General features: G+C 34.3%; 1 protein-coding gene across 3 annotated transcripts; it reads right to left on the bottom strand.

Moving 5' to 3' along the window:
* Nucleotides 1-720: 720 nt before the first annotated feature.
* Nucleotides 721-11,691, bottom strand: LOC107945532 (protein SEMI-ROLLED LEAF 2). Of its 3 annotated transcripts, XR_005922141.1 has the most exons (20): nt 11,310-11,691; nt 11,131-11,205; nt 10,718-10,833; nt 9,745-9,859; nt 9,481-9,609; nt 8,183-8,230; nt 7,188-7,363; nt 6,891-7,087; nt 6,477-6,769; nt 6,115-6,264; nt 5,513-6,004; nt 5,262-5,408; nt 3,822-3,894; nt 3,144-3,271; nt 2,808-3,005; nt 2,579-2,719; nt 2,379-2,495; nt 2,067-2,282; nt 1,018-1,287; nt 721-907 (listed from the first exon to the last, which is right to left on the bottom strand). XR_005922141.1 is itself a non-coding variant. In XM_016879584.2 (19 exons), exons 1-19 carry the CDS (start codon nt 11,442-11,444, stop codon nt 1,126-1,128), a joined length of 3,108 nt encoding a protein of 1,035 aa, XP_016735073.2. In that variant the 5' UTR covers nt 11,445-11,691; the 3' UTR covers nt 721-1,125. The 3 variants fall into 3 exon arrangements, 2 of the variants coding, with proteins under 2 accessions (XP_016735073.2, XP_016735074.2); XM_016879584.2 differs by having other exon boundaries at nt 721-1,287; XM_016879585.2 differs by lacking the exons at nt 11,131-11,205; nt 11,310-11,691 and having other exon boundaries at nt 721-1,287; nt 9,481-9,613; nt 10,718-10,733.
* Nucleotides 11,692-13,813: the final 2,122 nt, after the last annotated feature.

Here is a 13,813-nt window from a genome sequence, read left to right on the forward strand (position 1 = left end):
TAAAAAAATGTATAAATTTTATAAAGAATTTATAGAAAACCATAATTTATTTATAAATTTTAAAAAATAATATAAAACAAAATATGATTTTAGATGAAATGGTAAATTTGAGATTGTAAATATTATAATGTTTTTTGTTTTCAAATTTCATGATTTTCATAATGTATATCAAAATATAAAGAAAATATAAATACCCTTACAATAATATTTGTTACTTTGTAAAATAAATAGACTTTTGGTAATTTAACAATTGAATTAAAACTCCATTGAAGAGTAACACCAATTCAATCAAACATTTTATAATATTATAAATATAGATAATATTATTTACATGAGAGAATAATAAATAATAAAATAAAATTGGGATTATCTGAATAAAAAAGAGAAAGAAATCGTGGAGAAGAAACCGTTTCCTAGAACTGTGAAAATAGGAAAAGAGTAACAAAATGGATGATTTTATTTTTCTTAAAACCTAATTACTAATATAACCTCACATACTTTTTGAGTTGTTGTTTATCAGTAAAAGACAGATTCCTATTTCCTAGGGACTCAAATGTGGTGTAAATATATATATTCTTTCTTCTTGTTCGCCCAAATAAGATTTTTATGGTGTTGCTGATCACACCAGCTTTACGTCCTGGACCAGGCATTGAGTTAGCACAATCAAACAAACTCTAACTCACGCCCTGTGGAATTTAATTCCATGGAATAGAAGACGTATTTGCTTATTTATTTTAGCGTTTCTTTCTTTCTTTCTTTTTGCAATTAACAATCTTTACATAACCTTGATCTGTCAAAAGGAAGAGGGAAATAACTCTACATCTGCAAGCAAGAACGAACCTTCCTTGGTTTCAAATGAAACACAAGTAAAAGTACAATTCTCATGAAGGGGCACTTAAAGTCAACCCTGCAATGCCATCCCAACTGCTCTCATCAATTTATGGATACAAACGAAAAAATGAGATTGAAAACACTCTATGAATAGACAAGAAGATAATGAAGCCATCAACTATCAACCTGGTGTGGCATCAAAATCACAAAATTAGTTGGTCCCTGGCCAAACAGAGGTGCATCCATATCTTGAGCCTGATTACGACCCTAAGTTTCACTTCTTTCTCTAGGTTATCAGCAACCAGCAGCCTTCAGGAAATTGTCATATGGGATTGATGCAGGAAGCTGAAAGCAGGGCTGATGTTGGTGCTCGTTTGCACAAAGCATCAGATTAGCGCCAGCAGGTTGATTTAAAGAGACAGTACCAATGTTATCGTCAAGAAATGGATTTTCAGCCTGCAAGTCCAAAATGTTCTTTTTAATCAATATGGGTAGCAGTAGGATTCTGGTTTAGACTTATCCTTCCTTATCCTTCTACCACCAAATATGTGATGTTAGGTACGCAACATATTCTTCATCATATGGAGAGATCAATACACAAGTTCATATTCTAGAAGGGGCTGAAATAACAAAAATAAAATGCCCGTCCTAATTACTAGAATATACTGAACAAAGTGATAAAGCACTAAACCGCTAGTGATTATGGTGAATTTCTGGTGCATGACGCTTAAAGCTCAGATTATGGATGAGGAATAAGGGGATCTCATCATTATGAAGCCTTAATTGTACCTATGTTGCTTCAACTTGCGATCTTTCCCAACATACAAATGTTGAACTTACAGCTTACATCCCAAGCTGGCCACAGGCAATGGGGTATGACTCTGTACATACAGTGAAAAACTATGAACTGGCTATGTGAGAGGTAACCATGGCAAAACTGTTGGTCATACATTGTGCACATCCAAATCATTTCAGCGACTGGTTATTGAATTAAGAGGTTTATAGGCAATTATCACTAGAAGGGAGGTCCCATTATTTAGTTCTAAAACATTTTTAACTCCCTCTGACAGGGTGAGGTGAAGGCTGCTATGGAACATGATTGATACTAAAATTTTCCAATCATTAAAGTTGTTGCCTATTTCAGCAATACTTAGGAAAAGAACATTAAATAAAAAAAGGAAAAACGTTGTGTTTGAGTAAGAGACATTTGAAGCAACCACTAGAAAGGTTAGTACCTTCAAGGAACCAGAATCAGCATGTGAACGAGGTTGCCCCTCCTTTGTGGAAATGCTCACTAAACCTTCTCGATTCTGTTGAGCACTCATTACGGCAGACATCTTCTGCTGCTTTCCCACCAGAAGGGCCTCGCAGTTCCCTGCCATTTCACTATAAGGCATGTCAGGGGGAGCTGACACAGACTGTCTTCCAACTTGATGAGCTGTCTCTGAAAGCTGCAAATAGATCACAAATAGAGTTCAGTGTGACTGCCCTTTTCTATGAGTATACTAGTAGAATAACATCTAGCATCAGACAAGAAAATGACTCACAGCATCAAGAAGTTCATCAACACTCAGGAGATTTTGAGTTTCAGGTGCCAAAGATGTTTCGGCACCTGTTTGACCTTTGATTGTATCATCATCTACTGTGAATAATGGAGGCTCAACCTGCACATTACAACATTATAAACTTGATAGGATATCTGAGGAGATCTGGGAGAAGAGAACAATTGAAGGAGAAAAATAATTGCCTTTTCAGGAGATCGGTTATCTGCTGATCCAGATTCATATGTTTGTGCAGGCGTCTCCATGAACAGATTAGTTCCACATGGACATCCATCATCAGGGATGAAATTGCTAAGTAACTGGTTTCTTATTTTGGATGATTCTTGCTGCCATAATGATCTAAAATGTTAGTACTTCATACTTACTCCTTAGTGTGAAGCAACTAATTTGCGTAAAGGCATATAAAGACCATACATCCGACAATTTTCCAAGAAACTTCACTATCATGGTTGCAAGTGAATCTTTAGATTGGTTCTCTGCTAAATGTATTTCTGAAAGTGACTTCAGAGCATCTTCGTCATCTTCTTTTGATCCATATATTTTGCCTGGATTTAATTCAACTTTAGTAGTCTGTAACTTGCAATCATCGACCAACCGCAGAAATGGATCAACCTAAAACAGGGTCAGATAAAAGAATAAAGTCAGCTAAGCTTTGAATTTCAAAATTTTCTACAAGACAAGGAGACATGCCCATATAATGGGATTAAAAAAATAAACCAAGAAAATCCGAATCAATAGTGCTGCACATACTGTTTTTTCTGTAAGCAAAGCTTTAGCACAAGGGAAAAGTGGGGGTATGTTGTAGGCTTTCGATGAGAAGATGATCATAGAAGTAGCAAGGATAAAGAGGGACCTCCGACGTGATGGCTGCAGTGGCCCTACCAAAAAACAAAAGAATTTGTCAATTGAAGAGATGGATCCAGAAGATGATTCTCAAATGATAATTATAATTAGCCATGAGGTTCATAAAAAATTTAAGCATATAAGTCTGCACAATTATCCTAAATGGTTCTTTTTTCTTTTCTTTTTTTTTTTTTACCTTTTTCTGTTTATTTCCAAAAACACAAAATAGAGAATTGAATTTTCTCCCTCTATTTGAATTATTTGCTCTCTATTTTTTTTTTCTGAAGTTCTTAAGCAATCTAATATAGCACTACATCAACTTGCTTAGTGAATTATGTCAAGAAAAAAAATAGAAAGAATTACTTGTAAACATTGTAAGAAGATCATAAGAAAAAACCAATGTATTAGTGGAGCTAAATTAGAATAAAAGTTGCATCTATCTCTATTATTTACTTTTAATCTTTCTACTTATGCTAGGAGAAATAAAGTTCACAGTCACATCACTAGTTTAGAATGAAAAAAAAAAGGCTTCTTGAAACTGGGGTAAGGGATTAAAATACGTTCCACTTCAGAACGAAGGCATACCTCCTTCTAGAGATATGCTTCTTAAGGAAAAGGCTAGCTGAAAGCTTCGAATCATAGCATCATTACAGGAGTTCTGCAAAACATAATGCATTTTAAGAAAAACACTAGAATCAAAACAGTGAACTATCTTTTTAAGTGTTGCCGAAGATGAAAGCATAAGGTGTTGAAAAAACAGAAACTGTTAAAGAGGAAGAGACTTCAAGTAATTAATTAGGAAAAGAGAAAAGAAAAAGTATAGATGTAGCTCTTTGATTGATCAATATCAGAATTTTGTATCCAAAAAATTCAAGCACTCATTTTTGGATAAAATATTATAGTGTTCATTAATCCAACAAGCAATATAGAGAAGTCTGAAGTATCTGTGCTCCATTTATTGGGAGTATACACAAAGATGATGAAAATTTTCATATTTGCATTCCCTTAAAAGCACATAACTTAGTAATATACCTTTCAAATGAGAGTAAGCAGTTATCAAGATTCATTAAAAAGATTTTAGCCCTTATTTGTTTACAAATTATTTAAAAGCCTTAACTATAGGAACTGAAACAACTGGTACATGAAGCATTCATAATTCAATAAATTGTACATAATTTCAAAGAAAGAGAGGCAGTCTTCATGAAATGCAGATACTCATGGGCTTTATCCACCACATCAAGGAGCATTAGCTTGCAACTTTGGTCCTTTCAGTGACTTCTAAATAATCATAGCATGACTCTTTATCTTTTTCCTTCCAAAGTCTTAGTTGCTAAGGGAAAACAACCCAATGGGCTATGGTAATAAATGTATTAATCCTTAGAGATAATATTTAGTATTACACCTATATTGGAAATGCATTATAAAAGCAGAAGTGGCTAGCATAATAAACTTCAAAAATGGAATGACTTGACTTAGAATATTACCAGAAATATGCACATATATTTTAAAATGTTCCATTTGTATGAACTTTTGCACTTCATCTAGAACTTCATCTTGCCCTTAATAGCAGTTGCAAAAGGAAATTCTAAAAGAATCATTACTTGACCGGGGATTTATTTATTTGTTAATCCTCTATAGCAACAATTTATATATCATTGCTAATAATATGCCTACAATGATGCCAATATATTTGATTTAGCAAGAATCTAAAAGGATATTATAGCGTTCACCGCTTTCCTTAAATTCCACTTCACACACATCAAGAAATTGTTGACTGAAAACTATTTAAAACTTGCTCCAGCCAAACTATTTACCAGTAGCCATCAATATTTTGCAAAAGAGTGCATCATATTGCAAAACTACAATAGACTGAAACACACATGTGCACATGCATGCTTGTTTGTCAGTATGTATGTATGGATGCATGGCAAACAGACAGCATAAACAAACTTCTTAAGAATGTATATTAAAAAAAGGATAATCAATCATAAATTCTAATTCATGGTGTCACCAAGGATGTAATACCTTTGTTCGTGCAAATAGCAACACCAGGCTGTAGGTATGAGCAATTGCTTCAAAGTTTTCAGGAATATTTAAGGGAGAGATGGATTGCGCCCAAAGAGATGAAAGCATGAGAGTTATCTGATGGCTGCTTAATCGAAGAGGTAAAGCCTGACATGGGTAGATAAACGAAAAGGAAGTTCATGTCAGATAAAGGAAAAGGGAAAAAAAAATTTTGCATTACTGATTGAAAGGCAGGAATGTGAAGACATAACTGGATCTTCAACTGAACTAATTGTTGATTTTTCATCTTCAACTGTATTTGATTGTTGATTTATCTTTATACTATAAGCTCGGCTGTAACTTGATTTCAACCTGTTCACAATGCTGGGGCTTTGGAGCTTTGTACTGTCCACGCCAACAGTCCCATTTTCATTTATGGTTGAAGGGTGCTTTTTAGAACTCAACCTGTCTTGCATGGAAATACCATTGATGTTTCCAACCTTATTGTCTACAGATTTTTCTTTACCTTCCGTGCCTAACTTCTGAAAGAGTGCAGCCGAAGAAGAAAATACAGATACAGTTCTTGAGAGTGTCTTCTGCAAATTAGAGGCCCTTTTTGAAGAAGGCGTAGCAGAAGGAAGACAAGGGCAAACAGATGAAGGAACCAGAACAACAGAAAATATGCGGTGAGCACCAACCCTTGTTTCATGGTCTCTATTGACCATCGCTAGAAGTAATTGGTGAAACAATGCCTCGGGAAAAGCCTAAACGGTTTCATATTTAGAAAGAATGAGAAAAACGTAAGGAACTAGGACTGAAAGAGGAGAAATCTCCTGCAAAATAACTAAAATACTTGGAAGTAATGTCTCCTTGCCTTATTTTGGTATGACAAATTTGGAACAGATGCCATAATTTGAGCAGTACGGTAAACTGCAGAAATCAGGGTTCTGGCCATGAGAGTAATGTTTGGCACGTTCTCCAACATCACAGCCATCATATCAAGGACAGGACCTGCATCCCCAACCTGCCTTTGCAAGGTATCTTGGTTATGCATTTAATTTAAAAGAATTTCAAGTTGCAACTACAATATAATGAAGATATTGTATTCTTAAGTTGGGGTTGTAATTATCTTGCCTATAATTTAAATCTTATTTGAATCAACTGCAGATCTGTAAACAATATTTCGAAGATAACACTTTATAAACCAGTTACTGAAAAGGTGGAGAACAAGGTCACCTTATTTGATAACTGAACAAGGCACTCATCTACAGCTGCTCGAAAATTTTGGTTATATTCAATCACCTCAGCACCCAGATTGGAATCATCAAGTGAGCAATGTATGCTTTTCCGTAGGTGTCTCGTCATATCAGTTAATGCACCAATTATAGCCACAGAAGGCTGAACCTTTGTTTGCTGAGCAAGGGAAGTGGCAACATGCACAATATGTAGCTGCATACTGGGCTTCTTCAGAACATTCTTGTGATCAAGATGCTTTATTAAGATGGACAGTAGAAAATGTGTGTTTTCCCCTGTAGAATAATACAAAAATCAACAAAATTCACTCAAAAGATGACAATTAATTTTAATGGAGACAAAGGCTGCTTAAGTAGTTTTGAAAGGCAGCGATTCCTATCAATACTGAAGAAGTACCGCAGTTTTCAATTATCAACTGCATGTCCTGCAAGACAGAAAGAGCTACCCCATCCTGGATAGACCACAGTTCCTCATTATCAAAAAATCGAAACAAAGATTCCAAGACACGTCGGACAGTTGTAGCTTCCTTGGCTAACTTGGCCATATTATGCAGGCAAACTCTTGACCAAAATTTGGGATTTTCTGCTTCCTCCCTATAATATTAACAGGGGAAAGGGGACTGAAAATTAGCCATTAAGCATTCCCTAAGTACAGAAACTACTACAATTGAAAATTGACGACAAGAGCAATTACACAGGCACATTAAATTCTCCATTCTCAGTCACAATACTCCTCCAAGAAAGTGTTGTAATGGCATCTGTGGAAGAGAAATTGTCTTTAACAGAGGAGTTCTGTGTGTCTTGCTTTTCATCGATATTATCATCTGATGTTTCTAAACCTCTGTAATTTTCCAAGACTGCTGAAACAACCTGGTGTTTTAGGGGAAATTTTAAGCAGCCTTAAACAAAGTATATTGGAACATGAAAATTGAAGCACGGGGCAAATAAACAGATACAAGCTAGTGAAGGTACTTATAAATACTTATAAATAGCATTACGGCTAATATTATTGCAGTTAACACACAGAAAGCAAAGCAACTTAGTAAATTTTATTTCAACCAGATTATGATAGGATACTATTACCTGCAAGGTCTTAAATTTGCTTGCAGTTTGAAGGTTGTTTTTATTAATTTTATATAGTTCCCTGATCTTTTAAGTTCCAAGTGTAGTATAACAAATTTAGGTAAAAGTCTTTACATATATAGAGATTTTGTATACACATTGATTACCAAAAGTGGTGCATCGGCATAAATGTCTCACTAGGAGTAAGCTTCTGTTACTATGCCTTTATGCTCATCGTAGTAAGCCAAAGGTTCTACTTAATGCTACTTTCTGGTTTGGATTTAAAGACATAGTAGTGATTGCTTTCACTAAGAATAATTACTTAGAACTCTACATTAAATCACCGAGATATTTTTATCCACTTCTTTGTTCTTCTTGAACATAATTTCTCACCTGAAGAGTGAAAACATTCATTTTTAAACAACCTTCAACCTTCAAAGTGAGCAGTTCCTGTTTGTTAAGAAGCATAATCTTTGAACCTAGCTCTCAATTCTTATCTCAATTTAGTGATGACATTTTATGACACTGCACCAGCATGGCATTCCATACCACATAATGGTGCCAAGAGATAGAAATGCATAGAAAAATAATTTAGAAAGAAAGATAAAGGGTCCAAAGAAAACTCACATTATCAAATTCAGCTGAGACATGAGAGAACTCTCCCATGAACCAAACCTGTCAGAAGAGCAATTACAAGGTTGTGCAAGAAGTAGACTCTTTTATTACTATTATTAGTATAATTCGTTTATTGAGTTTTCATTCTTCTTTATCCTAGTGGTGGTAAAGTGAATTATCTAAATATAATAATAAGGACAAGTCATTATATATAAAAATTATTAATAATATAAACAACAAAACAATAAGAGGGTCAATCATTTTGAACAATGTAATAATGAACATGGAAACTTGACTACAGAAGCAGGGAGGATGATATCAGAAATTTTGCAACCATTGATTCGATTATTTCCATGTTCATATATGATCGAACTTATTGTATCACCAATTCCATAGATATACTATATTTTGCACCTATTTTAACTTCTAAATTCTCACCCGTCACACCCACACTAATTAAAACTGTGTTTTTAAGGTAAAATTTTTCAAATGATAAAGAAAATGGTTTGTGAAACCAGAGTGTAATCATATAACAAAGAAGTGTCTAAGGCAATGCCAAGTCTTTAAAATTCTTAAGATCAGAGACATCGATGGACCTTAATTGAGCTATAGAAACAAAGTTTGCTAAAACAGAGAAGAAATAGAATAGAAAATTCATATAGTATTAGATGTGTATAAGGCAACACCAAGTCTTTAAAATTATTAAGATCAAAGACGCTCATGGAAATTAAATTGAGCTATAGAAATAAAGTTTGTTAAATAAGAGGATAAAATAGTAAACAAAATAAAGACAATTTAAATATATATGGCAAAGGGAATGAAAAAATTGGAGAGATGAGAAAAAATAATGGGAAAATAGAAGGATAAATTACTGATTTCTTAATTGGATTGAGATGTTTTCCTATCAGTGGAATCTATATTATCCCTGTATGCTCTTTCCACTCAGCCACTAGTTATGACATGAACTACAAAAGAACAAAATCTACATCCTCAATGACCTGCAGTCATTACTTTGAAATTCAGTACATAATATGTTCCTTTTCCTTTTCTGGTATAGTTCTTGTTAAACAAGCAATGATCATGATGGTGCAAAATTCTTTATGCTTATGGTAAGAAGGGCCATTAAGTTCCACAACACTAGTGGATTTCAAATTCATATGTAAAAGGAATTAGAGGATTCAATGTTGAAAGAAATGATACCTGGAAATGGTCACAGGAAAACTAGCACTAATATTACTATCAGTCCAAAGGAGATCAATGAGAAAACAGTAGGTCTTAGGCAAGAATCTTCAGTAGTCATAGAAAATTACCACTGATGAGAGGGTTTGAAGACCAGCAGAACGCAAATGGTGAACCCTGCCGTCCTCACCCATTTCTTGAGCTAAAAGACAAAGTTTTGGAATCAACCCATCTAAGTTGAACATATAAGTACCGTCCCTCTGGCTAGTCAAAAATAGTGAAAGATTAGCATGAGAGGTTTCAGTGGAATTACAAAATCTCAACCTTTCCATAGAAAAGTACTTGAGATAAAAAGTTATGCTATAAAGTGGCAAGAATCTACCAACAGCTTCTACCTGATTATTCACGAAAACTGAAAGAGCTTGGCATCCCAGCACACGAGTATCATCCATTCTTGTTTGGTCTAGCAGGACTTGTATAATGGTAAGAAAGCTACTTGCAAATAATGGCCTGTAACATAGTATATAACAACAAACAAATATCATTTTAAGTGCTCTAGACATGTCTTTAAAAACAGCTAAAAAATATTTAATTGTTAAAGCTCCATTTGCTTCTATAGTTTCCAAAAATCTCAAGAAAGAAGCACTGCAAATTTCTATAATCTGAAAAAAAAAATCCATTTAGTATTTCACATTAATTTTTCAACATATTTGTATGCATGACGCTATCCTTAATTGTCTAAGTAAGACTCTGGCCACTTAATGATATTCACATAAAAATTATTAGCAACTCCTTTTTTTAACCTTAATGGTGGTCAGCTCATATAGTCTTACACTGTGAAAGCAGTATCTAAGTGTGCATGTGTGTCTAAAATGTATATACTACAAATATCAAGATTCAAATTTTGGAAATGCACTTCAATGCATTTCTTAGTGCATATAGGCATTAATTTAGTTTTAATGAAGTGATAATTTTAAGGTTCCCATTGACCAATAAATGTTTACTTGAAATCAGAAAACATTATTAAAAAGCGCTTTCCTAAGATATATTGAGAAAAATCAGAAAATTGTGAAGCATTTTATACACTAGAGAAGAAAACTCTGTTTTTCAAGTTCAGAAACCAGAATGTGAAGTGGGAACCAATAACTGTTTGATAATGAGAGATCTGTCAGACTCTTACGTGGAGGTGAAGAAAGGAAGGCGTATCTTAATTATCAGAAAAATATCCTGGTATGAAGTCAATCATAAACATGAACGACTTAAATTTTCTGGCAAATGTAGATGCAGCATGAGTCATTGCAATTGAATTACTGACTACTTTATGACCTTATTGCATTTCCACATTCGGTAAGCTGAATAGTAACTCACATTTGCTCCTTACAAGAAATAATCAACTTCTTGTAGACAAGCATAATGACTTTTACAGAATGAAATTGTTCAGTTCGCAAATCCTTGTAAAATTTCTGCTCCAATGCACTTGTTATCTGATTAAAGGAACAAATCAGAAGGCTGAAAATTAGATTTTGAACACCAATGGTTTTGATAAGTAAATCAAACCAAAAAAAAAAAGAAAATTATGATCAAATAGAACCAAAAACAAAGAGAACACGCCGAAAGCCTATGAGATAGTGGCTCATTGAAAAATGAAAACTAACAAGGGTGTCGGTAAATCAAGATCATTTGGATGTGTACATTGAAAATTACATTCTAGCGTACAACCTTTCATATAAATGAGGATATCGAAACGTGGAAAAAAAGAAGCATCGGTGAAAGAAGCGTACTTTTGGAATACGAAGAGGATTCTTGGAAGCATATTCACATAGTTTACCAATCATTCGTTCATTAGGTTGTTCGTCCTACCAAATAAAATGGAAAAAGTTGTTTTTGTAAGGAAAAAGACCACGCAAATTATTATAAAATTAGACAAGTAAGAAAAAGAGGATAAGATAAAGGCAGAAACCGGAGATCGAGGAAAGATATCGGCGAGAAATTTCTTGTAACGTTTGACGGGATGCCTAGATCTGGTGCTCAAGGCCGGGCAAAAAAAGCACAAACTCCCGCAGACAGGCATCACTCCCCTCGAAATCATCCCCATTTCCGCTCAAAAAACCATACACCTCTCTCTCCCCCTCTTTCTTTCTCTTTTTGTAAATATTAATAGTATATTATATATAATTTACGAGCCAGTTGAAATGATAACGAGAAAGATCGATGTATAAATTAGAAAGAACGAATTCTCGGGGATCGGAGGGATGGAGAAGAGGATGGCCGAGGAAAAGTCTTACCGTAGGGAAATGCTATTCTTCTCTCTCTCTCTCTCTCCCTCTCCCTCTTTTATATTCCGTCGTCTGTATATTTATAGTCTTCGCTTTTTGAGTTCAGAGTTGCAATCACGCAATTTACACTACCCAAACAAATAATCAGGCAATTTACTATTTTACACCGAGGTCAAGCCCGGTAAAGGTATGCAATTGGGCTTTAAAATCAAATTTCGAGCCTCATTAAGATTAGGAGGTGGGTTCAAAATACATGGGCCCATAACTGGCAAATGTGGGATGGGAACCTTCGAGCTTATAAATTTAGGCTAACGTTTATGATATTTTTCCTATTTTCTATGAAGCATAACCAAAAAGGAAAAAATGCTAATGTTAGTTGGAAAGTTCTGATGTAGACACGAGTTCCTATAAAACCACAAATAATATATAAATTATACGCGAGACCCATGTCTATGTAGACAAAATATTAGGACCGACGCCTCTTCTCTGTTTTACTTTATTGGGTAAGGTATCGTTGGGTTTAACAGTTTTCTGTTGGTTTTTTATTTTTATGTGGATGTCCCTGTTTCCTCAACTAACTCCTTTATTTGTTCCTTATAAAACGGCATTAATGGACATCCACTCGTTCATCATTCATCTGGACAAAGAAATAGTGTCAATTTACATGGGGATCTTGCTGTCCTTGAAGCAAGATCATGAGCCAATTTTTAGACGCTTTATCACATCCCATCGCGACTCAACCTTGTATAACTCATGCTCTCCTCTCCCCTCTTACTCGTTTTCTATCCTTTCAGATTTACATTTCCATATATATATAGACTCAAATACATAAATGTAGCTTGAACCTGAATTGTTTGTTTAAATTGAATTGCTTAACAATAATACTATATCTAACCTGGTATATTGACACTTGATTTTGATGAGCAAATTATAAGTAGGAATGATAAATTTTGGATTGCTTTACTGATTTCATGTCAATTCATTACGAATGAAAAGTTTTTTTTTTAAATGTGGATGTACAAAGTAGAGTAGGATAATAGTGATGAATTTATTATAAACATGTTTTTGGTATTTACATTGAACTTTTAAATTGTTTCTAGCAAACAAAACAAAGTGCTTGGAAAGAGTGATAAGGAAGTGGACACTTCTCTAACACCAAATTTGGAAACTGAAAACACAAAGAATACAAAGGAATTATTTACACAATTTTATTTCCCTACGTTTGTGGAGCGTAGCTCAGTGAAAAATATTTACTTTCTTCAACAGTTACAACAAGTTATCCTAACCTATAACACACCTTGTGATGATTCTTCTCACTTTCAAACCTTGAAAAACAATACTTTCACCACTAAGTTCACCCTTGTGAACTCAGCAAGTAAAAACCACAACATAATCAATTTTATTAACAGTTTCCACTCTAAGAAGAGTTCCTTAACGTGAACAATATAAGTGCTAAAAACTCTCAGTATAAAAACATTTACAAGTTTCTCCCTTAAATAGATTTAAGTTCAAGACTTGCTAATATAGAAGATATATAACAATCTCATTAAAACAATAATACTATAACATGTTTACAATATAATAATAGAGAATAAACCAAACGTGGACTTTTGGCAGCTAACCTCATAGAGTTTCAATCAAATCTAAATGTACATATTACAAGGGATTGTCTCAGATGATTTAATTTGATCCAATCTTTCATGTGAGTTTCCCAAGTAATATGACCTCTATTGATGGGCTATGTAACACCCCTAACCCGTATTCGTCGTCGAAATAGGGTTTCAGAGTATTATTGAGTAACCGTAGTCTAAATCATTCATTTTCAAACATTTCAAAAAAAATCATAATATAATTCATCATTAACATGCATAGAGTCCCTTATTAAAGCCTTTGAGTGCTTAAAATCACTTTAGAAACGATTTGGGACTAAATCGGGAACATTTGAAAATTTTAGGAAAAGTTAGAAAAATTTTAACTGAAGGGTTCATACAGCCGTGTCCCAGCCCGTGTCTGTGCCCGTGTAACTCACTGACTTGGGTCACATGGCCAAGGCACACGCCCGTGTACCCTTCGAAATGGCCTTGCACACCCGTGTGTCTATCCGTGTGGACCTAAAATGTGCCTTAAACAACAAGTTTATCATTTCCTACTTGCTTGGGCATTAAGTAACTCAAACCATTCGTTTAAG

Source organism: Gossypium hirsutum, chromosome D12, assembly GCF_007990345.1.
Source record: "Gossypium hirsutum isolate 1008001.06 chromosome D12, Gossypium_hirsutum_v2.1, whole genome shotgun sequence".
Lineage (NCBI taxonomy): Eukaryota > Viridiplantae > Streptophyta > Magnoliopsida > Malvales > Malvaceae > Gossypium > Gossypium hirsutum.

Bases quoted from the DNA above. Each gene is read 5' to 3' on its own strand.
- LOC107945532 (XM_016879584.2), bottom strand. From the start codon at position 11,444: ATGGGGATGATTTCGAGGGGAGTGATGCCTGTCTGCGGGAGTTTGTGC. The intron at 9,860-10,717 runs GTGAGTTACTAT...ACTATGTTACAG, and splicing joins ATTTCTTGTAAGGAGCAAAT to GCCATTATTTGCAAGTAGCT. The intron at 2,720-2,807 runs GTATGGTCTTTA...TCATTATGGCAG, and splicing joins TTCTTGGAAAATTGTCGGAT to CAAGAATCATCCAAAATAAG.